This window comes from Plecotus auritus, assembly GCF_963455305.1.
Source record: "Plecotus auritus genome assembly, chromosome: 13".
In the NCBI taxonomy this organism is placed as follows: domain Eukaryota; kingdom Metazoa; phylum Chordata; class Mammalia; order Chiroptera; family Vespertilionidae; genus Plecotus; species Plecotus auritus.
The window spans coordinates 13,559,547-13,586,023 of NC_137779.1; the positions used below are offsets into that span (position 1 = coordinate 13,559,547).

General features: G+C 39.6%; 1 protein-coding gene across 1 annotated transcript; it reads right to left on the reverse strand.

The window, feature by feature from the left end:
- Nucleotides 1–6,666: 6,666 nt before the first annotated feature.
- Nucleotides 6,667–26,201, reverse strand: ZCCHC8 (zinc finger CCHC-type containing 8). Its single transcript, XM_080650079.1, has 14 exons — nucleotides 25,860–26,201; nucleotides 24,562–24,604; nucleotides 22,302–22,376; nucleotides 20,565–20,670; nucleotides 19,168–19,245; nucleotides 15,962–16,065; nucleotides 15,780–15,845; nucleotides 15,153–15,213; nucleotides 14,555–14,697; nucleotides 13,998–14,140; nucleotides 11,865–11,986; nucleotides 10,816–10,902; nucleotides 10,443–10,554; nucleotides 6,667–9,229 (listed from the first exon to the last, which is right to left on the reverse strand). The coding sequence occupies exons 1-14, from the start codon at nucleotides 26,056–26,058 to the stop codon at nucleotides 8,448–8,450; spliced, it is 2,121 nt and encodes a 706-aa protein (XP_080506205.1). The 5' UTR covers nucleotides 26,059–26,201; the 3' UTR covers nucleotides 6,667–8,447.
- Between the last annotated feature and the right edge of the window lie 276 nt (nucleotides 26,202–26,477).

Consider the following 26,477-nt stretch of genomic DNA (forward strand, 5'->3'; position numbering starts at 1 on the left):
TCTGTTCCTACTACATGCCTGCTATGTCTGTCCTGATCTTTTTAAAAAATATATATTTTTATTGATTTTAGAGATGAAGAGAGAGAGAGAAACATCAGTGATGACAGAGTCATTGATTGGATGCCTCCTGCACACCCCACACACTGGGGATCGAGCCCACAACCCAGGCATGTGCCCTGAACCTCCTGGTTCATAGGTCAATGCTCAACCACTGAACTACGCTGACAGGTCCTGTCCTGATCTTTGATTTCCTGAATCATGCAACCATATTAGCTCTCAACCACCTTCATAGAGAAGGGCCGCTATATTCTTCTGTATACTAGTCTATAAAAACTTTAAATTGGACCAATACAAAAAGCAGACCTGTGATTGGTTCAGAGAGTCAAAAGTCAGGATAGGCATGGAGAGAGTATGGTAAGAACAGAAGGACATTTGTTTGAAGCCCGTGAGAAATTTGCCCTGGGTCCAATCCCACAACCTATCCTAGTCCAGTTTCATTCGCCAATTATGACTAACGAACTGGCCTCCACGACTAAAAACATGAACAATTCACCCTGGTATGATGGCACCCCTCCAGAAAAGCAATCTTGCCTGTCTAGAACCATAGGAAGCTGAGTCAGGATCTACCAGTTGCATTTTCAGTGAGTCCTTGTATTACAAAAATTCCACATGTAGTCAGATTAATAGTTAATTTTGCTTAGAAAATGCACTTCTATGCCCTGGCTGGTTTGGCTCAGTGGATAGAGCGTCGGCCTGCAAACTGAAGGGTCCCAGGTTTGGTTCAAGTCAAGGGCATGTACCTTGGTTGCAGGCACATCCTCAGTGGGGGGTGTGCAGGAGACAGCTGATCAATGTTTCTCTCTCATCGATGTTTCCAACTCTCTATCCCTCTCCCTTCCTCTCTGTAAAAAAATCAATAAAGTATTTTTAAAAAAGAAAAAGAAAATGTACTTCTAGAATTTGTGATATGTCAGACTTTCCAATTACAACAGGTATAATAAAAAGATTAGTACTATAACTTTTAAAAAAATATTTATTGATTCCAGAGAGGAGGGAGAGGGAGAGATAGTTGGAAACATCAATGATGAGAGAGAATCATTGATTGGCTGCCTCCTGCACACCCCCTACTAGGGCTCAAATGTGCTACCTGAGCATGTGCCCTGACTAGGAATTGAACCATGATCTACTGGTTCATATGTTGATGCTCAACCACTGAGCCACACCGAGTGGGCATAACTTTTTTTTTCTACATGACCTGTTCTTTCTTTTGCTTAGGTTATAAAATATTTTTGGCATTTTTGTCCTAGTCATTCTTTCTACAGTTTAAAAAAATTATTCCATACTTTAAAAAATCTAATAAAAGATTCAGAAAGAAAACCTAAGATATAGTGAAATTGGGGCATAGTGAAGCAAATTTGGACGGGAATTAGTAAAATCATCTACATGAAAAGAAACTTAGTTGTAAGGGGATAGTCTTACTAAGTACATTTAAATCATGGGGAGGGAAGTAATTTTTCTTTCTTTTTTTTATAATGCTTCACCAATTTGCGTGTCATCCTTGCGCAGGGGCCATGCTAATCTTCTCTGTATTGTTCCAATTTTAGTATATGTGCTGCTCAAGCGAGCACAGAAATAATTTTTCAATACCAGCTTTAATCAATAACCACATTATTGGATAATCAGATGGTGAATTTGCAAAACAAAAATGATTTTGCAAAATAGATCATCACACTAAAATGGCCAATGATAAAGGAAAAGATTAAAAGATTTGACTCCTAACAATTTGACACATCTGTACCTCAAAAAGCATCATAAATAAGTAAAAATATACATGACAAATCAAAAACATAATTTTACAGTGTACTTAAGTCACAGAAGAAATAACAATTGCCAATAAACACATATTCAATCTGATAATATAGTAATGCATCCTATATACATTTGCACAAATATTCAAACATTTACCTTTTAAAATGTTCGATGCAGCAATCATTGATGTTTCTCTCTCTCCCTCTCCCGTCCTCTCTGAAATCAATAAAAATGTATTTAAAAATAAGTAAAATAAAATGTTCACTGCAGCATTGTTAACAAAATATTGTAAATAATCCTATATAATAAAAGGCTAATATGCAAATTGCACCCACGGGCTTCAGTTTGACCAACCAGGAGTTACATATACACTGACCACCAGGAGGTGGTACAGAACATGGCGGCCATGGGTGACGTTGTGCTGGCAGTGGGCAGCAGTGGAGGTGCTGCCGGCCCAATGGGCCCCGATGAGAACAGGACTGCGGTGGGATAGTGGAGCAGGTGAGTGGGCGGTGCCAGGCCAAGGTGGGTGTGAGCGGGTGCCCCGATCGCACCACCGGTTGCCCCACAGATCAGCCCTGATTGCCGGCCAGGCCTAGGGATCCTACCCATGAATGAATTTCATGCACTGGGCCTCTAGTATTGAATAAAATATTGTATGCTACTATGCAGCCATTAAAAATAATAGATTCGTCCAGCCAACGTGGCTCAGTGGTTGAGTGAGCATCTATCTATGACCTAGGAGGTTATGGTTTGATTCCTGGTCAGGGCACATGCCCAGGTTGTGGGCTCCAACCCCAGTGGCGGTGGGGGCTGATCAATGATTCTCCCTCATCATTGATGTTTCTATCTCTCTCTCTCTTCCTTCCTCTCTGAAATCAATAAAAAAAAAAAAAAAAAAGATTTCAGCCTGGCTAGTCTGGCTGTGGTTGAGCATCAACCTATGAACCAGCAGGTTATGGTTTGATTCCCAGTTAGGGCACATGTCCAGGTTGCAGGCTCAATCCCCAGTGGGGGGCCTGCAGGAGGTAGCTGAGCAAATGATTCTCTCTTATCATTGCTGTTTCTGTCTCTTCCTCTCTAAAATTAATAAAAAATATATTAAAAAAAGAATAATAGGTTTCAAATACTGACAAGGAAAGTGTAGCATAATCTCACTTTTATTAAAACACATACTTATAAGACTTATATATACAAAATACTAAAAAAAATTCTTAGTATTTGCTCAGAAAAAGTTATACCAAACTGTGAACAACGAGCAATGGAACTGAAACTTGTGATTATATATATAAAGGACTTTTACTTAAGTTTGTTTACATTTATGAAACAAATATATATTACATTTATATTCAGCAACATCAAGAATTTCCATTTTAAGGAAGAAATAAACATTTTGGGTTTAGAAAAGGGCCTGCTGAGAAAATAAATTTGACTGGTAACAATTTGGGTGTCCTCTCTATGGATTATTCTCCTTCAAATGCATGGCTTTGTTACTCCTTCCGTTTATAATTAAAAAGTAAGCATCTTAAACAAAGAAAAATAAAGCATCTTAATTTACTCTTTAAATGTTTATAAAAGGGTATAACTTAATTGCAAAGGAAAATGCACTAAAAGTGGGACCTAAAGCCTAGACATTTAACACCAGCTAATGGAAGGGTATGGGATGTGAATTTTACAGAAAGGCTGTTTTATAAATTATAAAACCCACAGATTCAAATCCAAGTGTGAATCACAAAGACTCGCTCTGCAACACTGTAAGGAAGGACTTTCACTCTAATTTAATCTTATAGCCTCATTCTCTGCCCCTACCCCAATGCAATTATTTCTTTTGAAGACAAAAAAAAACAAAACAAATCCTGTTTTTTGGACAGCTGTCACTTTTGATATCCCAATATTCTAGCTAGATTGCTGGAGACTTACAAAGCATGCTTGTTCATAGACTTCTGATTTATTAAGAATATAGTCATGGTTCTGTAATTGAAAACGATAAATACTTTAACAAAATAATTTAATCCTAAACATTTAAAAGTGAATTTATACCATTTCAAACAAATACTGAAGGAAAAAAGAATTCTAAACACAGCTTGTGTGGACATGGGTTCTTGGGAACAGAGTCATGCCTTACTAGCTACTTGGGTATTCACAATTGTTACAACACCCTTGTTTGTTTTGCCTTGTAATGATAATCTACACAGTAGGAGACAGAAGGGAAAAATGATTCCAGCAGAGAACCTGAAGAACAGAACCAACTAGGAGGAAACTTCTTGTTGGTAGAAAGTAGACTGAATCTTTGACCACTTAAATGCAATCTTTTGAAAAAAGAAATTCGTCATTTGGTATTTTAGCAAGGCTTTCTACTTACCTGTGCAAGGAGGTGACAAAGAGCTGGCTTTGTTTTAGCAACCTGTGTTACAACTCACATTCCTTTCACCCCAAGGCAAAGATTAGAAACTGGTCCGCACCCCTCAGCCAAGTCCATCCTGAAGTACAAGTGTTTGGTTATGACCTCACCTACCACACCTGGAGCCCTGTCACAGCATGGACAAGTCCAAACAATACCTTGTTCCTCCAGCCAACATTCTTCATTTACTCAAATACAGCCAAGAGAGTAAGTTTTAAAAATGGGGCATCTTCGGAAGGCAACTACTTCCCATTTTTCTGGGCTCCCTTCTGTAAAATGTCTCCTCTCTCCCATTTATTCTGAATTGTGCTTCAGGATTTCTCTTCCTAAAACGTCTCTTGGATGTTTTCAACTAGGTCACTGCACTGATAAATCTTTAGATCATTTTCCCTAATAAAATTCAAACCCCATAGTAAAGCATCAAGAGTTCTTACATCAATGAATAAACAACCTTTTAAAGTCTTTTTTTCTACCATCCTACAATTCTTGAGTGTCTGCTCGTTTTTGTTTTTAATGATTTTTAAAAATTGATTTTACAGAGAGAAAGGGAGAGGGGAAGAAACATCTATGTGAGAGAAACATTTCCATATGCGACTAAACTCGAAACCCAGGTATATGGCCTGACCAGGAGTCGAACCAGCAACCTTTCCGTGCACAGTATGACACTCAACCAACCCACTCCAGGCCCAGCAAGTATCTGCTTGTTTTAATCAGGTGATTTCCTGTACATTTTGATGCTCATTGTCTAAGGGAATCCTCTTACGTACCCTTTACGGATTAGCTCAAAGGCTCTCCCTTTCCAGGAGTCTTCAAATACCTCCCAGATGAACTTAAACCCATGGCCCTGTGAATTTGAAGCCAGTCCTCCCTAGGGGCTTCTCCCACCACCCCAAATAACCCGGTACCTTACCTCCTCACATGGCCACTTAATCTCAGAACTAAGAAGGAACCATTCATCATTTTCTCCCTCTAGTGTATAAACTCCTTAAAGCAGATTCTAGCCCTGGCTGGTTTGGCTCAGTGGATAAGAGTGTCGGCCTTCGGACTGAAGGGTCCCAGGTTCAATTCTAGCCAAGGGCAGGTGCCTGGGTTTTGGGCTCGATCCTCAGTAGGGGGCATGCAGGAGGCAATGATTCTCTTTCATCGTTGTTTCTCTCTCACCCTCTCCCTTCTTCTCTGAAATCAAGAGAAGTATTTTGAAAAAAAAAAAGCAGATTCTATCACTGCTTCAATACGTAATTGAGTAAATCAAGAATTAGAGGCCGTTTTTGGAGAAACCAGGGCTTTTAACAAGGAGGCAGGACAATGGTTGTAAGAGCATGGATGTGGGGATCAGAGCGATCTAGACTTAGATTCACTAGGTTATTTACCAGCTGTGTGTCTTAGGCATTTCCTGTAAAAAAATGAAGTTAACAAAACATACCTAATACGGTGATTGCGTAAATGGTGTAAATCACAAACATACCTTAACATTTCATCTGTGGCATATGCTAAGAAGATAACTGTTAGATATCTCTGGTGTTCAAAGAAGATTCTGCTAATACAATACTTAAAGGGACATTCAGCTCTGGTTGGTGTAGCTCAGTTGCCAGTCAGGACATATGCCCTGGCTTGATCCTTGGTGGGGGGGTGCGGGAGGCAGCTGATCGATGTTTCTCTCTCCCTTCCTTCTAAAATCAAAACTTTTTAAAAAATATATATATTTTATTGATTTTTTACAGAGAGGAAGGGAGAGGGAAGAGAGTTAGAAACATCGATGAGAGGGAAACATCTATCAGCCGCCTCCTGCCAACCCCCCACTGGAGGTGTGCCTGCAACCAAGGTACATGCCCTTGACTGGAATTGAACCTGGGACCCTTCAGTCTGCAGGTCGACACTCTATCCACTGAACCAAACGGGTTAGTGCTAAAATCAAAACTTTTAAAAAAATATATTTTTATTGATTTCATAGAGAAAGAGAGCAGGAGAGCTAGAAACATCAGTGATGAGAATCATTGATTGGCTGCCTCCTGCACGCCCCCTACTGGGGACAGAGCCCACAACCTGGGCATATGCCCTGACTGGGAATCAAACCATGACCTCCTGGTTCACAGGTTGACGCTCAAGCAGAGCCATGACGGCCGGGCAAAACTTTTTTTTTTTTAAAGGGACATTTAAACAACCACTTCTGTGATTTAGGGCAGTGGTCACCAACCGGTGGTCCATGGACCACTGCTGGTCCGTGAGGTCCGAAAGGTTGGCGACTGCTGCTTTAGGGAACAGGCAAATCTCTGGTTGAAGACTGGCCTCTCAATCACCGCTGCTTGGATGTTGACGAGTCCTTTACCTCTATGCCCCTGAAGTTCCCTTATGTTACATACACAATGTGGTGACAATATACTTATCCGATAGAAATACTAAGAAAGATCATAAAAGAGGTTACTTTTATGTACTTCAACTCAGAGAAAAAAGCCCGAAGTATTTAACATTTTATTCAATTTCTAGCATGTTCTGTGAGGGCCTTGAAAATAAATTTTCCCCTTTCATATATAATTTCCCTTCATTTACTGTTTATAGAACAACTGGATGACTGAAGTTCTTAAAATGAAAACTAAATCCAGAATGGTTCTATTTTGCTCCCTCTGCTGGCCTAAGAGCAGGATAATACCAGGTGAGGTATAAGTAGGTTTACATTACATGTGAGTTTATTCTTGTATTATTATTTATTAATTATTGGATTATTTTTCATATAAACAACTCTAAATCTACTTTTGCTCCACCCTGTACTACCTGAGACTAATCGTTCAAGATCACTTAAATGTTTATTTTCATGAATTTGACTATAAAGATGTAATAGCATTGCACATAAAGACAAAAACCTCCTAAGAAAAAGATTCAGACCCTGGCGGGGTAGCTCAGTTGATTAGAGTGTTGTCTCTATATGCCAAGGTTGCAAGCTTGGACCCCGGTTAGGGGACATACAAGAAGCAATCAATGACTGTGTAAATAACTGAAACAACAATTTGATATTTCTCTCTCTAAAATCAATAAATTAAAAAAAGGGGGGGGGGACACCCATTGTTTCAGCTCTTATAGACCTAATTAAAAGCAATTTTTTATGTCTAGTTTCGATTTAAAAAATATATATATTTCTTTATTGATTTCAGAGAAGAAGGGAGGAGAGATAGAAACATCAATGATGAATCACTGATTGGCTGCCTCCTGCACGCCCCCACTGGGGATCGAGCCCGCAACCTGGGCATGTACCCTTGACCGGAATCGAACCCGGGACCCTTCAGTCCGCAGGCTGACAATCTATCCACTTAGCCAAACCGACTAGGGCTCTACTTTCTATTTTTAACTATTAATTATCCTGGGGTTCAAGTCCAGAATTTTTTTTTTTGGTACAAAGGCTAGCTGCCCTCCATTATTTTCAAAATGATTAAGATTCTGCTGCCTCTATATTTAAGGATAAAATCCACTGAAAACACCCAAATTTGCCGATTTCTTGTATCCTTTGCTTTTTCTTCCATTTATAGTTCTACTAATTTTTGCAACCACATAATTTACTTCCAAATTTACAGGGTTTTACTTACTAATTTAACTGTGAATCACTTTTTTGTATTCAAAGTCTTAGATTATGTATATGAAAACTAATTTATTAAACCTTTGTACACAAAGATGATCAATCAGACCTGTATCGCAAGCTTATATGAAGAATGAAGTTACAAAAAAATAAAAGGGTCATTAAAATTGATGTATGTAAATCACTTACAAAAATACCCCAAGTGGGATAAAGCTGCTCATCCCTGATTTTTCTCATTTGGTTGTCGAAGTTGAAATGTGAATTTAAAATGGTTAGAATTTTTTCTTTAAAAAAGTGATCTATTAAACTTATATACAAGATAATTAGCAAAATGTAGAAAGGGAAAACAATGTACAAAAAGACGATAAAAACCATCACTCTGGACAGACACTCACAACCCAAAAATAGTATAAACCTTAACAAACTACCTCTAAACCTCTATACTTACATTTCCCCCCATGTTTTTAGTAGCGAGAATAAAATACAGTAAACCAGTGAGCCCGATCTTTCCATTCATTAAAACAGGCTTGACTTTAAGCCACAAATAAGCCTCAGACAGATTTTTAAACATGGGAGTGACAAATAGGAAGACGGCTCATCTGTCCACTTAGTACTAGTGACAGGACACAAAGGTGTACATCATGAACTAGGTCTTGGTGCTGTGTCAAGCAGTTACTCAGAACTCTTCTTGTTTTTCTGCTGGTTTCGGGGTGAGTTCTTTAACAAGTTTCTTATCCTGAGGTACATTCCAGTCGATTCTGCCATATTCTCAAATTCGAATGGCGTTATTCCAGTCGCGAACTTGCTCATGTCAGGGATAGGACTGTGAGTTTTAGTGGCTGTTGAAGGACTGGTGTCCAGGGACAGGAGCTTCTGGCTGCCTCCGTTCCTGATGTCACAGTTCGATACCACACTGCCGCTATCGAGAGGCGCACCTTCGGAGCCTCCCTGGGCAGACCCTTCCTTGTCCTGCCGACAAAGCAATGTCGCCTCGGACTCTGGACTCTCTGGATGTTCAACTTCCGATTTCTTTGCACACGTGTCCTGCTGCTCAGGCTCAGGCTCATCTGGCACCTGCTTTTCAGATGGTTTTCCCTCTGGGACAGGAGGCTCTAGCTCATTTGGACAAGGGGAAGAGGCAACCGAATTTCCAGTTAAAGGTGTGTCAACGGGAATGTCAGAATCGCTGTTTATGCTCTCAGCCTGCTCCAGGGCCGCCCATATCCGCCTCTGCTGCTCTTCGAGTTCTTCCAGAGTCAGTGTGTCCTCCTCCGTAGGCGCAGGTGCTGTCCTGGTCTGTGGTGAGTCACTGGGAGTCAGTGGTGGGGTGCCCTTGGGGAGCGGAGGAATGAAGGTGGGCGAAGTTCCCCGTGGTAGTGGAGGAGTGTCAGGGGGCAATGGTGGCTGAAACTGAGTAGCATTCCCACTCGGAGATCCATGCAGGGCCTCCGCATCTGCAATGAGAAAGGTAAGAAACTTTCAGTTGTCAGAGCACTGGGCTGTAGTAACATGTATTACTTGAACTCAGGGATAGTCAGAGATTCAATGGCCAAAAATAACTGGCTTGAGGGGAAAACCCTGTGGCTACTCATACATGACCTTTACCCCATCCTCAAGCCACCTGAAACAGGGACACCTGCAGGAGAAGCTACGGGACGTTCCAGCCAGAAACGTTAACCAACCCCTTGCAAATGTTTTCATGCTGTTACATCGTTTTAGAGCTAGACACTATGAACAACAGCATGGAGATACAGAGTAATTTCTAGGTTGTCTCCTGCAGCTGAAGATGGAATTCGCGGGAGAATGCAGAACACTTGGCTGGAAATGTAGGCTGGCTGGACTGCTGAGTGTGTGGAAGGCAGGGGAGACAAAGGTGGGCAGACAAGGCAGGACCACCCTCGAGCTTATTCCTAATTCTGTGTCTCTATTTGCCTGACTGGTGGGTTCATATAGCTAACTGGTCGCTGGTCATCACCAGCTGGCTGTTCCCCACACACAGCAGATCCAACCGGTGCAAAACAAAGGATCTTTTTCTAAAATCTGGACTCTTCTCCTATTGGCTATTCTCGCTAATGGCAGCACAAGTAGTATCTGGTTAAAGACTCCAAAACTGAACCCTGCTGGTCATCTGAGAGTCCTCCTTTCCTTCTGCCGCACCCAGGTCCTTGGCTCTCCGGGGTCCACCCTTTCCCGCAGACTGTCATAGTCACTACGTTATTTCAGGCCGTTCTGTTCGTCACTTCAATTAATTCAATAAAAATCAGAAACAAAACAAAAAAACCACACAACACAGTTGGGAAGAATAACTGGGGAAGCTTGGCTCGGCTCTGCCTACTTCCTTGGACCAAGTTACCGCCGCTGGTCTCCGAGCACTGCTCCATCCAAGGGGCCAGGCCAGATGCAGGACTGCTGGGGTGGGGTGATGAGAGACCTAGGTCTGCCTAATGCAGGAGCCCAGCATGCTGGCCCATGCATCCCTCAGACCAAGTATGTCTTCCAACCCTGCTTTTACTACTGACAGTGGTGATGCTCGGATCTCCAAGAACAAAATAGAAGATTTACTATTTAGTTGGTGCTCATAAAGAGCTTCTTCTTTCTTATGGAACTCAGGAGCATACGAATTTGTTCTACCTTCTCAATAAAATCACAAGATGAGGTGAAACCTACCCGAATCGAGCTCCATGTCCGCGGGGGAGCCTGAGCTGCTCCCCTTCTGCTTCTTTGGACTACAAGGGCTGGACCGAGACGAAGACCTTTTGGAGCCAGACCTCACACTCGGCTAACGAAGGAACCAAACCAGTTACAGCGGGCAGACAAAGAATGAAACTCCACCCATCCCTTCACTTAAACATGATGCAGAAAACCAGTCTGGTACCAAGTCCATGTAACTGGCGAATGCAGCTACCTTTTCCTTTTGATTCACCAGAAAACAGCAAGAGCTCTTAATCAAAGCAAGCAAGGCAATAAGATGCTAATGCATTACAGAATCCCACAGACACATGCAATACGTTTTTATAGAAGACTCTGAAAGTCTCTTTACCGCCTGGAAGTTTGAAGTAAGGTAACTGGCAAACACGTCCTTCTGCTGACAGGCCTGCATTGGTATAGAACCAAACATCCTCCATTCCTAACGATGAGAAGAGAAGGAAGAAATAAGCGTGTACCTAGAAAAACGCCATGCTTTGAGATTTTTGTTCAAAGGAGGTAAAGTGGAGGTATCCAATTACATTTCTGCTTCATATGTGACTTTTCCTTTTTTGGGGAATTACTGAAAATAATGGTGCAATGAAGGAAAAAAACCTCAACTCTGCCTACAGAACAGTCAGGACTAAATACTAAGAGCTACTTGACAAAACCAATTGGCCCCAAAATGTCCTGCTTACTACAGGTAGAAGTTATAAGCAGTACCAACAAGGGCTCTTATCCGGCCTGGCAGGCTCCACCCTCTCCCGACTGCTCATTCCTCCTGACACATTTACTTGTGCTATTTCCTATATTCTGTTCTTTCCCTTTCAAAACTGATTACTCATCTTTAAGGTCCCACGTTTCTCTCTCCTCACCAATAGCACATTCAACAGTGACTGTTACTAAGAATCACTCTGGGCTCTAGTCAAACCTGTAGATTCCAGGGACTGAGTCCATTAGGTCTAGCGGAGGGACTCAGAATGTGCATTTCCTACGAGACCCCAAGGGGATTCCCATGTGGGCCGGGTCTTGGATCTACTTTCAGAGGCTCTGATGGCTTGTGCCAGGCAATTCAGCCCTTAATCTAGCCCATGCATTTTTTAAATTAAAGTACTGCTGCTACCATCACCATCACAAGAGTTAATTGTTGAATTTTGAAACATAAGAGTTGGAAAAGAGTAAGTGTAGAAATCATTCTCATATAAGATGAAAAATTTTACTTTGAAAAAAACCCACACATCTGTTTTTTTTAAGGTATGTAAGATTTCACTTAAGATTCTGGTCAACATAAAGAAAATTAAAAAGTTAAACACATTTACTTCTTTATGTAACAGTAATTGCTAAATAAAGCTAACATTTTGAACAATTACACAGCTCACAAGAATAAAGAAACAATATACTTACATCTGGAATTCCTTTGGGAGTAGATATATTAAAACCTGGATAGTTTACCAATTTTGAGAGATCATAAGTGACATTTTGATTGTGTTGTACTTCTCCAGATTCTGTTTCCCCATCAGCAGCATCTATTAGACCATCAAAAGGGTTAATATTGCTAGATGCCAATGTAAATCTCTCTCCAGACCAAAAGCAGACCTGGAGGGTGCTTACCTTCATGGCAAGAGCATTATTCTGAGAAGGACTTTAATCACTGTATGTCTGAACAACTAGGTCAGAACTGTTCAACAACGTGCACGTTACTTTGATAAAATATTTAATATCTTGGCAAATCTGGTTCTTCTATGGGTTGCTTAAAAGTATACGTTGCACCTGGCTGGAGTGGCTCAGTTGTCCTGTGTACCAAGAGGTTGCTGGTTCAATTTCCCTCGTCAGGGCACAGGCCTGGGTTTCAGGGTTGATCCCTGGTCTGGTCTGGCCTCTTGATGTTTCTGTTTTCCCCTCCATTTCCTTTCCTCTCTCTCTCTAATATCAATAAAAAAATATCCTCAGGTGAGGATTTTAAAAAATAAAAAATAGCCTGGTGTAGCTCAGAGGCTGAGCGTCGAACCAAGAGGCCACTGGTTCGATTCCTGGTCTGGCCACATGCCAGGATGCGGGCTTGATCCCCTGTGTGGGGCATGCAGGAGGCAGCTGATCGATGATGTTTCTCAGTCATTGATGTTTCTATTTCTCTATCTCTCTCCCTTCCTCTCTTTCTAAAAGTCAATAATATATATTTAAAAAAATAAAAATAAAGAGATTTAACAGACTGAATTATCCACAACCTTTTGTCCAAAGAATCCCTATCCAAACAAATAAGCTAAAAAAGAAAAGAGTTTGAATATTAGCATGACCTGAAGATTTATTAAAAGGACTGTGCTAAATACCTCTTTGGTATTATTTGAGAAGGGGGAGGCGTGGTAAATTTTCTAAAAATATTTTTATTTTTAATTGCCTAATATATAGAAACATTTTCATTTAAAAATATTTAGAGCATTAGAGATAAAACTGAAATCTGTATCCCATCCTTTTTCCTGTCTCAGTTATGGATAAGCACTGTTATGTTTGCTGTATATCGGTTCAGACATTCTCATTTTATAAAAAAAAGATTTATTTACTAGCTACCATGTGCCAGGCAGGCACTGTGCCACATGTTGGGGATATACTGAATACAATGGATATGGTTCTAGCAATTGTAAGCCTTACCATCTAGTTGGGAAAATATATACCACTCAAGTAAAACAGAAATAAATATAAACAGTGACAGGGTCTGAAGAACACACACAGGGCACGGTGAGAAAAACTGGAGGACAGTGCTGAATGAGGTGGTCGGGGAAGGCATCTATGGGGCTAAACCCTAAAATCTAGATGGTTCTTGGTCAAGATCTTTTAAAAATATTTTACATAAATAAATCCTTAGAGAAAACATAGAGTTGTTTCTTCCACGTGGATTTCTTTCTTTTCACAACATGAAATCAATGACGTCGCAGCGTGTAAGTAATCTAGAAACTTGCTTTCCACTTTGGCATTGCACAGAGATTTTGCCATGTCAGCTCATACAGGTTTATTCCACTCTAAATATTGTAGGGATTCCACAGCCCAGATCTACCAGGGTTTATTTGGCCATTCTCCTGTAGGGCCTTCATGTTGTTTTTAATTTTTTACTATCATGTTCAATGCAAAAATATATACACACCCATGTCCCCTATGCACAAGTGTGAATATTTTTAGAGTAGATATCTAAGAGAGGAATTCTAGATTATAAGAGGCCCTATATATTCTAACTTTTATAGATCTCCTGGCATTGGTGGGTATATCTGTTACCATTCTGAGAAAGGCAAGAACTTAGGGGCACTAGCTGGAGAGTTGGTACTCTGGCCTAGACAGTCATTGAACAGGTCTAGATAACCATCTGATAATTCTCAGTGAGGTTTTAGTTCCTTCTTTGCAAAACAAAGAAAATGCCATCATGTTATTTTTTGTTGTTGTTAACTCAGCACACACTAAAGAAGACAGCCATTCCTATCACATTTTATTGATCCCTTAATTAAAAAAAAATAGATGACACCGAAGTTGACTTATCTAACCTGATATTACCTTTTCCATCATAGAGTGCAAGCCCTGAATTCTCCAGTTCAGCCTCTTTGAGCCATCCTGGTGGGTATCCTAGCTGGCGCATTCGATATATAAAAGGTGGCAGGCTCTTATCTGTCACACCAAGTGCATCCTGAAGTTCCTCACTAAGTATAAAGAAAAAAGGAAGACGAAATACTTTCTTGTTTGGATGAAAACACACACTATTCCAATGTTTTAAAATAATTCTTACATTACACAGGATGTGGCATGGTGCCTATCAAATATATACAAGGTGTCCCCAAAATATGTATACACATAACGTCTGTAGATTCTATTATATTTTGAAAATGAAATGTATTTTAATAAACACCACCTTTGTAATTATTCAAAGTGTATGTATACATTTTGGGGAGACACCCTGTAGTTAAGATTTCAATGAACATTATCAGATGACTTGATGTATATTATCTAGAGCCTTGCTACAGAAAACTTACATCATGATAATTACCCTAAATACACAATGTCTCAAATACTGGGGAAATAGAAATGGCATTCTATGGGAAACTGACAACAGGTACCTAATAACTCCTGGCTTGAATCTTCCAAACCTTTCTTCGACTTCATCTGCATGGTACCGCTGCTGAAAGTTCTGATTGTTTGCTTCACCACAGGCATCCAAGTACTCTTTTCTCTTTTCGCTTATTCGAGCAGCATTGCGAGGCTGAATTGTAACGCATTTGAAAAGAATGGTATCAAGCACTTGAGAAATATTTCAGAAATTAAATAAATATGAGCACTTTGCTTAGGTCAAGCAGATTATTTCAGTTTTTAATGTATAAGGAACAAATATAAAAGAGGCTGGATATTTTAGAAAAATAAGCCAGAAAGAGAAGCAGTCACTTTAATGTTTTATTACTTCAGTATTACCAAAACATAAAATCAAGTTTTAAAAATATAGTCTAAAAATTAACTCATAACCTTCCATTCATTTCAATACAGAGCACTGTAATCAAGTTTTAAAACAATCTAATGCCTTAGAAGTTAAGTTTTTCAAATTCAAAGACCACAGGAAATTAACAGAGGAAGTTTCTTCATATCACACAATGCCATAAATATGTTGAAAACACTAGAAAGCTCTGGTTCAAAGATATTTTTTTTTATGGGTAAAAACTTTACCATTGAGCAATCTTTCATTTGATGTTCTTCGGAACCACAATTGAAACAGTGAGGCCTTGGCCTATTTGGTCAAAAAACAAAGATTTCCACAATGTAAGTGAAACTATACAAGCAAATCAATAAAATCCTAGATGACAGCCAAGTGTACCAGAGATTAGAAAGTGCACTGATCACAGATTACTAAAATCTGCAATGGGTACACTTTCAGCTCCCGTACTTGGTGATTTAAACAACAGCACTTTAACCAACAACTGGATGCTCCCCATTGATCTGTTACCTCTGAGTTTTGCCAATGGTTCGTACCAAAAGCACCGAGGCAAACAGATCACATTCCTTTAGGCCACATGGAAAGGGGCAGATGGTTTTAAGGCAGCAATCACAGCGACAGCAACAATTTAAACCTTTCCACCCACCCAGACACACTAGGCATGAACCAATGAATTCCAATCAACAGAAGGTCAATTTAAACATTTAATACAGGTCTCTATATTAAAATTATAGTTTAATCTGTAATTTATTTACAGTAAGCCAGCAATAAAGAATATTAACTTTTCAAGTTAAAGGAGCTTATGATTTTTTTTTTTTTAAAAAGCAGAAAACAAAACAAAAACAACTCCCCACACAAACCTTTTGGCCTTTACTTGTATTTCTTGCCCTTCTAGAGAAACAATGTGGCTGAAGACTTGCTGGTACCTTTAGTGAATTCTATTAAGGAATGGTTATCATTGTCTGCAAAATTTGGTAAAACTTTTAAAAGGTGAACTTAATGGCAAGATGAATAAAAGATCTTCATTCACTATGTAGGATACTTGGGTATTTCCCATCCTTCGGTAAGCTGAGGGTTTTCATTTAGTAGCGGTTGCCCCAATTTATCAAGGCAAAAATTAGTAAAATACAGGACACTTCCTACAACCTGCAGAAAACAAGTCAAAAAATATTGCTATTGAAGCAGGAAAAAGAAGACATTGAATAATGTAAAACTATGATTAATTGTTTTAACAATTTTGGAAGAAGTTATTAGAAATAATCAACTCCCTAGTTAAAGGAGCCAGCTTTTGATGTGTAAGTGAAAGCTACATGATTATATTTCCCTATGCCTCCACGATTATTGAGCATTTCCTCTTTGGGTCATTACTATCAGCTGTACCCTCTCCAGACTTAAAAAATAAAAACTTGCCCACAACTCTCACTTTTCCTTCCAATTCCCCATTTCTCTGTTTCCCTTACAACAAGACCCTCAGAAAAGTTGTCTATATTTATTGATTCCATTTCCTTTCCTCCCAGTCTTTTCTTTTCCCTCCATTTTTTGGGAAAAATCTCATACAGAAAAGTTGAAGAAACAGTATAATGAACACCCATGTACCCTCCATCTAGATTTAACAATTGTTAATTGACATTTTAGTATGCACATCTTCTCTCTCTCTCTCATACACACACACAGACACACACACACACTTTTTTTTTCAGATTTACTTTTCATTGAGCTGTTTAAACAAAATAAGACACCACCTCTATCATCACAGTGTAAGCCATTATTTTATCTCGCCTCAGATGAGTACAATAACTTCCTAGTTTCCAATTTTCATACTTCACCCCTACATAATTTAGTATGGGCCTTCTAAGAATAAGAACATTCTCCTATAAACCATCTCTCCACATTCTGTAAGGCTCAGCCCTTAGTCCCCCTCTATGTGATTCCAGACCCGTGGTATGAAATATAATTTAAATGCTGGTAACCCCCAATGTCGTCTGACTGCTCCTAGACTCCAACCTTGTATATGCCAGTGCCAACTTGACAGCTCTTACTGGACATGTAAGAGGCTTCTCAAACTCACCTACTTAAAACCGCACTAGAACCCTATCCTCTCTATACCTGCTCCTCCCTCCAGCCTTTCCCATCACAGAAAAGGCAGCAACGTTCTTCCAGTTGCTGAGGACAAAAGCTGGAGTCATTACGACTACCATCTTTCTCATATTCTACATCCAGTTCATCAAAATATTTGATCAGTTCTACTTTCAAAGCATCTCCAGGTTAGAAACCACTTCTTATCGCCACCATCATCATCTTGGTCTAAGCTGTCATTTCATCTCACCTGTGATGAGTGCATTAACATCCTAACTGGTTTCCAGCTTCCATATGCAACCAGCTACAGACTTTTCCACTAAGAGCCAGTTCTTTTAAAAATTCAAGTTATATCACATCCCATTTCTACTTAAAACCCTCCAACGGCTTCTCATCTCACTCAGAGTAAAATTTGAAGTCCTCACCGTGGCCTGGAAGGCAATGTAAGGATCCAGATCATCTGCTGTGGAGCCAGAGGCATGGGTTAGAAGCCTGACTTCACCACTTCCTAGCTAAGGGGCTACTGGCAAGTTACTTAGTTCCCATATCTGTTTCCTCATCTGTAAAATGAGATGAATGACAGCATCCTTAGGAGGACCATCTATATGAGCTTAGAATAGACAGGACTGGCTATGTATAGAGGGCAATGTATGCTTGCTTCTGCCCTGGGGCTTTCCACTTCCTTCTCCTGCCTGGAACTCTCCTCTCTCAAACTGCAGTAAGGCTCACTCCCTCAAATTACTCACATCTTGGTTCAGAGAGGTTGTCACTAAGTACTCACGATATAAACCAAATACCCCTCAGATACTAACTCCTTAGCCTGCTTTATTTTCCTTCAGAGCACTGCTTTCCCCACTATAATATAATTCAAGGAGGGCAAGGACTTTGCCTTTTTAAAAATCTTATTACTATGTCCCTGAAACCTACAACAGTCCATAGTTCAAAGGAGCATTTAGTAAATATTTATTAGTATTTATTAAAGAACAAAATTAGCACAGCCGGCATGGCTCAGTGGTTGAGCGTCAACCTGTGAACCAGGAGGTCATGGTTCAATTCCCAGTCAGGGCACATATCCAGATTGTGGGCTAGATCCCTAGTAGGGGGCGTGCAAGAGGCAGACCATCAATGATTGTCATCATTGATGTTTCTATCTCTCTCTCCCTCTCTCTTTCTCTCTGAAATCAACAAAAATATATTAAAAATAAAATAAAGAATCAAATTAACAAATGTGTACAATTCCCATTTTTCAGGCAGGTGCCACTAAATCCCAAAATCTCAGTTTAGAAGAGAAATGAAAAGTAATCTGGTTCAAATTCAGAAATCTTTCTTTGAAGTGCCCGACAGCATCTCAGTCTTTGACTCCAGTACCATGGAATTTGCTTTTTTAAAAAACGAGACAAACCACTTTGTTTTTCACAGGCCTGGTAGAAATTCCTACGTACTAAACGCTGAGTTGAAATGTGCCTTTGTTCTCAATCCAATCACTGGGCCGAGTTCTGCCACTTGGCACTGCATAGGATGATCTAAAATGACACCTTTGCAAATAACAGCCTTCACTGCATTTGCAGAGATGTGACCTCCCTTGTAAATCTTTTCAATGAGATGTGTGGGCTCTTCATCATCCCAGCAGCCCCATGTTTTTAAAGCTGTGGTTGATCAATGGGGCACAGTACTTCATAAACATGAAAACTAGTCTTACTCTCAGAGAACCCAGGATTACATCATCATCTTAAAAAAATTGTAAGTTGCAAAAAAAAAAAAAAAAAATCACACCAGTGCATCGCATTGACATTGTTCAATTCTGCACAGGTACTAAAAAGGCCTATGATATTAACTATGTACCCTTCTCAGCTTCAACCATTTGTAAGTTCAACAGCATGTTTTCTATACCTTCCTCCAAGTTCTTGAAAATAAACAGAGGTTGGAAAGGATGAATCAAGTCCTCCAGGCAATGTTTACTGTGCCCCCAGGTCACAATAAAATAGTCATTAAAAAGCAAACTATAGTATTTAAAGGTTGAAGTCCACATGGTTGTTTATAACATTTAATGAAAGAATGCGTGATCATTTGATGACATGCGACTATCCACGTTATCATTTAAATGCTGCCCACCTGACAGAGGATAGAAAACATGTATCTGCAGAATTTTAAAGCTAAAATGTCCAAACTTACACTAAAAGCTTCCTTGTTGTTTTTAATGGTACAGGATTCTTCTACTTTATGGTCCTCTTCTAGCATAACACTGGATGGCTGACACAAAGAAAAACACACATTACAAACGGTAACCAAGTTTCAACTTCAAAACTCAAATATTAGCAATTTGGACACACCCACTTTATTTTCTAATACATACCGTTGTAGTATATAAAAATTTGAATTCACTGTTGTCATAATTAGGGTGAGTTAAGTAAAGCTAGGTAGGAATGCTCATGAAAAATTTCACAAGTAGGAAAATTTAAAAAATTATACAAACTGTCTTCTGAAGCATTAACATACACTATGACTTAAATATTATGGAACTTTCAACATTTGAACTGATAAGGCAGATTTTCGTTTATCCTGAAATCAGATAACCAGAAAGATTAAAATATTTTATATTACTAGTCAATACTACTATCACCTTCACTGACCGCAAGCCACCAAAAAATTCTAAAGTGTACCTTGAATCAAAACATTAATTTAGTGTTTTCTTATTGTTAACTGTATTTCCCATTTCTTGAATCTTCAAAAACTGTATATAGCCCGGTTGGTGTGGCTCAGTGGTTGAGTGAACTAGGAGCTCACGGTTCAATTCCCGGTCAGGGCACACGCCTGGATTGTGGGCTCGATCCCCAGTAGCGGGGGTGAAGGAGGCAGCTGATCAATGATTCTCCTATCATTGATGTTTCTATCTCGCTCTCCCTCTCCCTTCTTCTCTGAAACAATAAAAATATATATTTAAAAAATTGTATATAGGTGAAAACTAAAGGTGATTTTAAAATTTAATTAATCAGAACACTCTGTTCTCTAACTTCACAGGATAGACAGCTAAAGATCCTTATTTGAGAGACTATTTATCTTAATTTCTAATTTTAAAAAGTCCCAGTAAACATAATTCTGATCTTTTAAACATAAATTCATGCTCTAATATTCACACATAGTAAAATGTCTCAAATTTATTTGGGCATGCTATTTATTTTAACAGGTGTGTGTGGGGGGGGGAGAAAGGACAACACATGTTGGCTTTAGGGAAAAAGAATCTGCATTTTATAAACATAAGAAATACAGATTTTGGAGGAGCCTAAACTTAGTTTTCTACACAAATCCCCATGTCCAAGTTAGAAAACGAAAGAGAAGCCTTCAACTTTTCATACAGTCAGGTCTGAATCTGACTCCCAAAAGAAAAGGATCCAGGATCCAAAAGAAAGCCCCTGGCTGCCGGGCGGCCCACAGAGAAAGAAGCCAGGTGGAAGACCGGAGGGGAACAATCTTAACCATTTTGGTTTTGATTTAAGAGGATCCTGGTGGCAGAATAATTAGCAGTGAAAAGCATAACCTACTAATCTTAAAGTCTCTTAAGTTTGAAATACCTGGGGCAAAAGATTAAAGGAAGTCTTTTCCACATCATTTTTCTGCTGTTCCTCAAATCTTTTTACTAAATTTGATACAAATTCCTCTATTTCTTGATGATATTGCCTGCATAAGAGCACAAAATGGTCAGAACTCAGACAGAGTAAAACAAGGAACAGACTGAAGTCAAGATTATGCCATGTGTCATTTTTGTTACTTTGTGTTTCAGGTTTATCAAATCATTGACTCGGTAACACTCAGGATCTATAGTTGGTGCCAAATTAACAAAACAATTATGATAACCCAACACAGTGCTTGGCTTATCTGTGCTAAGAATAAATGGACTTTGAAATAAGTTTCATGTATTTAACTTCTACATACATAATACATGCAAGTAGTTCCATATCCAAAAGAAGTAAAAGGGTTACACAATGAAAAGCCTCCTTCCCACCCTGTCAGCCATCTATTTCTGCCACAGTCAACCTATGCATTCGGTTCTTCCACATCCTCCTCCCAGAGATTCTCTATGCACACATAAGGAAATACAATGCATAAATATTAAACTTGAAAAACAAAACAAAAATGCAATGCCAGAAAAACTACTGAGGTCTACTTTCTCTGCATTCCAGTTCAAGAACCACATTTATCAAACTTCTTCAGTCTCATGCAGGAGGTCCCGAAGGAGCCCAGCTTAGGCTGCGGTTGGGCAGCCAACTTCCTCTTCAGATTCGAGGATCTGTCAAGCCTCTCTGGCTCTGACATTCTAAGATTTTTGCAGGTGGGTGGTGCGTAAGTTAGACTGCCGCAAGCTAGAGTAGATGCTGATTCTAATCTGAAGGTGACAACGGTGTTAGAGCCCAACTGTGCCGACATCTGGCTGCTGCTACACTCACCATCCAGCTTCCCCTCCCCTCAGACCCTCAGGTTCCTCTTCTGCTGAGACAAAGAAGGTAACAGACCTGCCCCACAGGCACCACTTGATGTATGGTTCTCTTGACCTTCTTCACTTTACCCAGCACATAAGAGAATGTGATTAAGTGACATGGGAGGGGGCACGCAACTGTCTGAAATGTCTAGAACCAATCTTTGAGGAAGGGCCTCAAACCATTCAGTGCACCAGCAAGCACTACAGGAATGCAGTCATACTAGACTCAAGCATGCTGAAAGACCTTCTGCCAAGGGCTAGTTTTGATATTAAAAAATATATCATGCCTGGTCGGTGTGGTTCAGTAGCTGAGCATCGATCTATGAACCAGCCGATCAGTGATTCTCATCATTGATGTTTCTTTTCTCTCTCCCTTCCCTTCTGAAATCAATAAAAATATATTAAATAAATATATATATAATGTGGGGAAGCTTTGAAGATAGCCAACAGGGAAGACTGTTACCTGACGTGGGAAGATAAATGGCTAACATTATTGTAGCGGTGGTAGTGTGTTTTTTTTTAATTAGAGGCTACTGGATTCTTACAGGTGCTCACTTAGCTACCTAGGATATCACTATTAATATCCTGTTTTCCAGTGAGGAAACTGGTATGCAGAGAGGGCCAGTGATCTGCCCAGGTTCAGATATGTAGAAAGAAAGAAACCAGATTCAAATTCAAGTTTACATGACTCTAATGTTCTTGCTCTTCATCAGGATTCCATAAATTTTAAGTAAAAGAATAAGGAAGTACAAATGAAAACAGCATTCTTATAGAAGACATTGTTTCATAAGCACATGAATTCATTATATTTAGAAAAGGGAAAATGACTTACTTTGAAATAACATTGTTCATAAATAGAATCTGTAATAAAGGTCCATCTAACTTAGTGTTGTTCACCAATATTCCACTAAAACAGAAGTTAAAACATATTCTTAGAGGAGTTAAAGCAAAACTTGCATACATACATATAAACACATGACCTATATAATTCTCAAGTACCAAAGATAATACGTATAAGACCAGGAACACAGTTTTCTCAGGAAAAATCTGTTTTACCACTTTACCTACTTTAACAATTTCACACAGAGGTATCCCTTACATAACATGTCTTTAAAATATATCACAAAAAATTAAAAACCACAGTTAACCTTTCAGTTTTCAAAGTAAAAGTTTCTTTACCTGATGGCTGTTTCTTTGTAAATTGGGGAGGGGCGGAGGGGAGGGAAAGAATGGGTAAACCAGCAGGTTACAAGAATGTATTTCTAAAAGAATCAGAGTGAATTTGCCTTAGAACAGTGGTCGGCAAACTGTGGCTCGTGAGCTGCAGTTTTCCGCTCTGATGACTAATGAGTTTGCCGACCACTGGATAGGGGCTTAATCACAAGGAACAACAACAGCCTGTAATTATTGGAATCCAGAGTCTAGGTCAGTGGTAGGCAAACTCATTAGTCAACAGAACTGCAGTTTGCCGACCACTGCCTTAGAACTATATAGGAAAAATACACACTTTATAAATAAATGGATAGGTTATTTTTGGAGGGCAAAGCACATTGCACTAAACATCTCAAGTCCAAGATTCTAAAGTTGAGATGTAAAAAGCATACTGTTCTGGATTTCACTTTCAAATACTGGAAAACAAAACAACAAAAAAAGCAACCTGGAAAACTGCAATATATCCCGTCGGGAACCTGGGACCAGCTGAATCTCCGATTCCTCCTCACCTGCCTCATATTTCTCTACCTGGACAGTGTATGAAATACATCCGTCTGTATTTGGAATTGTTCTCATCAAGTAGAGAAATAAATTTAAAATATAAAGTTGTTGCAACTTGAGCAAACTTCAGTTTATAAAAGATACATCCTGTTTTCAAAACCCCATGTAACTGTCTTGGGTTGGAGGCCAGCTTGAACAATCAGCTATAAAGACATTCAGTTGGGGAAATGTGAGTAGGTACTGGGATGGGAATGTTATCAAGGACGTCATGACAACTATGAGGTATGATGATGGTGGTGTGGTAATGCACGAAAAAGTATTTTTTTAAAAAAAGATACATGGGATTAGAAAAAAATATGGCAAAATAGTCACTGGGAATGTAAGTGATCAAAAATGGGTATTAATTATTCTTTTCACGATCTTTAAATTTCTCATAATATAAAGTAAAAAACAAACAAATGCAATGTTAATTGGGTAAACAGAGAAACTTCTGATCACAATGGTTCCAAACCAAGAGACTTGGGGTACAAATTTTCCCTAAATAATTTTATTTCTTTTTCTTCCTTGGTTTTCTGTAGAATGCTTTATCAGACACTATGGAGGGCACTAATTCTAAAAATAAATTCCTTTTTCATTATTTTAATGCTTTTTATAAATTGGCATAACCCACGACAACATAGTCATTTGAACACGGCTGATTATAATCCACTTTAAAATGCTTAATGTTTAAATAATCAACTCTATTGGAAAATGTGCTTATCTAAAGTATATTTTAATATATAAAAATTTATGATTTTTGAGGAATCGTAGTTACAGTCAATAGTTAATAACCAAAAATTAGTTTAAATCCATAAAGTGTGCTTGCATAGACAAATAAAGGTAGGGCACGGGGAAGTTATTCTGAAAGGCATCTAAATTCTAAAATTTTAAACTTCTAGTCACCAGGGAAGCCAGTTAGTTACTCCAGCAGGTACCACGCATCAGCCAGCCCAAAATTCTGAAAGCTTGAAAATATTTGTACTTTCACTAATATTTTAGATTAATACTGTAATTTTAATTCTAATTTCCCAGAAATATTTGTTGAATAGACAGCTGGGTTGACAATGTGCCTGTTCTGAACGTTAAGTCAAAATTTTCTGAATTGTTTCACAAATATTTTCACCCAGTAAGTCAGTTTAATGCAGTTATGAGAATTTCAAAGTGTTACCCCGTAAGTTAAAAAAAAAAAAAAAAAGATCATTACTCTGATTTCTTTTAAGTAGGCTGAACAAATAAAAATGATACAAAAATCCTAAATACCCTTTTTATAGAGAAACTATGATTAGATATTAACATCAGGATAAAAAAGACTACTATGGTGTAATTTCAAAATCTCATACCTTGGTCGAGTCAGAATGTTCAATTTTCTTTTAAGTTCTTGATGTTATTACGTGTTAAGGAGTATAAGCCCTCATTAAACATTCATAAAGGTCATAAAATCCAACAACTAACTCTCACTTTTGGAAACAGAATGTTATACGGTTAAAAGACACGCAACTATTTTGAAGATGACAGACACACTCACTGAGCTTCTGTTTTGTTGCAGGGTTAGGCATTTGGACCTAAAAATTCAAATACAGTTTTCATTCCTTCCAACATAGACATTTCAAAGACACCAGGCCCCGTGGTTCAGAAGAGACTAACTGGCTGGACCAAAAACGTTATTCAAACAAGTGTCCCCTCCAAAGCTAAACAGTCACACAAGAAAATGTTCCAAGGCAAAAGCATCCTGATATGCGAAAAAGTAAATGCGGCGTAACAAACTGTTAACGACTTGTGTATTTTGAAATTTTTCATAGTAACATATTTAAGGAAAAGGCATCATGAAAAAAAAATCAGACTTTGAAACCTTAACAGGTAATTTATCAACCGCTTTTAGGGATCTTTAAAATTCTAAAAGGAAAAAAAAAAAAGCAACCGAACCAAAATTATCTATATATATATATAGTTTCTTAAAAAAAACCCCTAAGGTTGTAAATAAACATACTAACAAATCTTGCTAGAAAGGCTGTCATCATGGTAAATAAAGCCAAATGAAAACATTTGGCGCGTTTTCCCTAAAGGTTTGCAATGCACCTTCACTTCGGAAGCTATTTCAAAGTGGAACTTTAAAACGAGTCCCCAATCTTACTCAAGCCATTAACCATGTCGCTTTGCACCCCTCGACTCCTCAAGGCCCCCAAACTCTACATCTTGGGACCACTAGCTCTGCACAGGCACACACACACACAAATAAATTAATGAAAAATAAATCAGGTCTACGCCAAAGTCTAATTACCCGATATCTCCCAATACACAACTGTAACAGGACCGCAGTAACTTTAACTGGGCTGCAAAAAAACCGAAAGCGGATGACTCCAAAAAGTCTACAAACGAACAGTTGCACGAATCTGAAATGATCCTAAAAACCGGCCCCAGCCTGGGTGACTGGAGAAACGAGTCCGGATGCGGGTCGCCGAGAGGTCGGCGCCGAGGCCCCCGGGGCAGCTTACGCAACCCGAACCCCCGCTTCTCAGCCCGCCGTGGGGGGCGAGACAAATTTACCCGAGTTCCGGCCCCCGCGGAATTTCTGCCCGCGCCCAGGGGGGCACGGTACCCACCACGCGCCCGGGCGGGGCCCAGCGGGCGGGAAGGATATTCTCGGCGCGGAGCTGCTCGATGGTTTCCTCGCACTGCCGGAGCCGTTCCCGCGGCCCCGCGTCGCCAACCCCGTTCTCGTCCTCCTCGTCGCCGTCGCCGTCCTTGAAGCGCGTATGAACGGGCTTTGGGAGCGACTCCTCTGGGTGGTCAAACGCCTCGAAAAGCTCTAAATCCCCAAAATCCACCTCTGCCGCCATTTTGGGCTGTGGAAAAGATTCGAGGAGCTGGACACCCGGGCCGGGGGCAAAGGTCGTAGGGCGGCACCTCTCTCTAGGGCGCTAAGCCACCCAGTAGGGTTTTCTTTAAACGTAGGCCCCGGAAGCTGCACAAGGGGCGGGCCAGTCCCAAGAGACTGCAACTACCAAAATGCAATGGCGTCCCTCATACCCACTTCCGAGGTTGCTGGAGAGCATGGCATGCTGGGACACGTAGTTTCTAACTGTTAACTCATTGTTTGCATTGCATACTGGGATTGCTCCTTATTAAACGTTAACAAAGCTAGAGTAAATCAGAATGTGTTGAAACAATATGGGTTGTCCTTGTTACGCATCTAAGGCTGAAAAGTCGGAACACATTCTGGTGTGCATGCCAAACAACTATGAAACTCGTTTTGCCA

Excerpts from the sequence above, each read along its gene's own strand:
- ZCCHC8 (XM_080650079.1), bottom strand. The coding sequence starts at position 26,058 with ATGGCGGCAGAGGTGGATTTTGGGGATTTAGAGCTTTTCGAGGCGTTT. Across the intron at positions 11,987-13,997 it reads TGCACTCTATGATGGAAAAG|ATGCTGCTGATGGGGAAACA; the intron begins GTAATATCAGGT and ends ATGGTCTAATAG. Across the intron at positions 10,555-10,815 it reads TTACTTCAAACTTCCAGGCG|CCGAGTGTGAGGTCTGGCTC; the intron begins GTAAAGAGACTT and ends TTCCTTCGTTAG.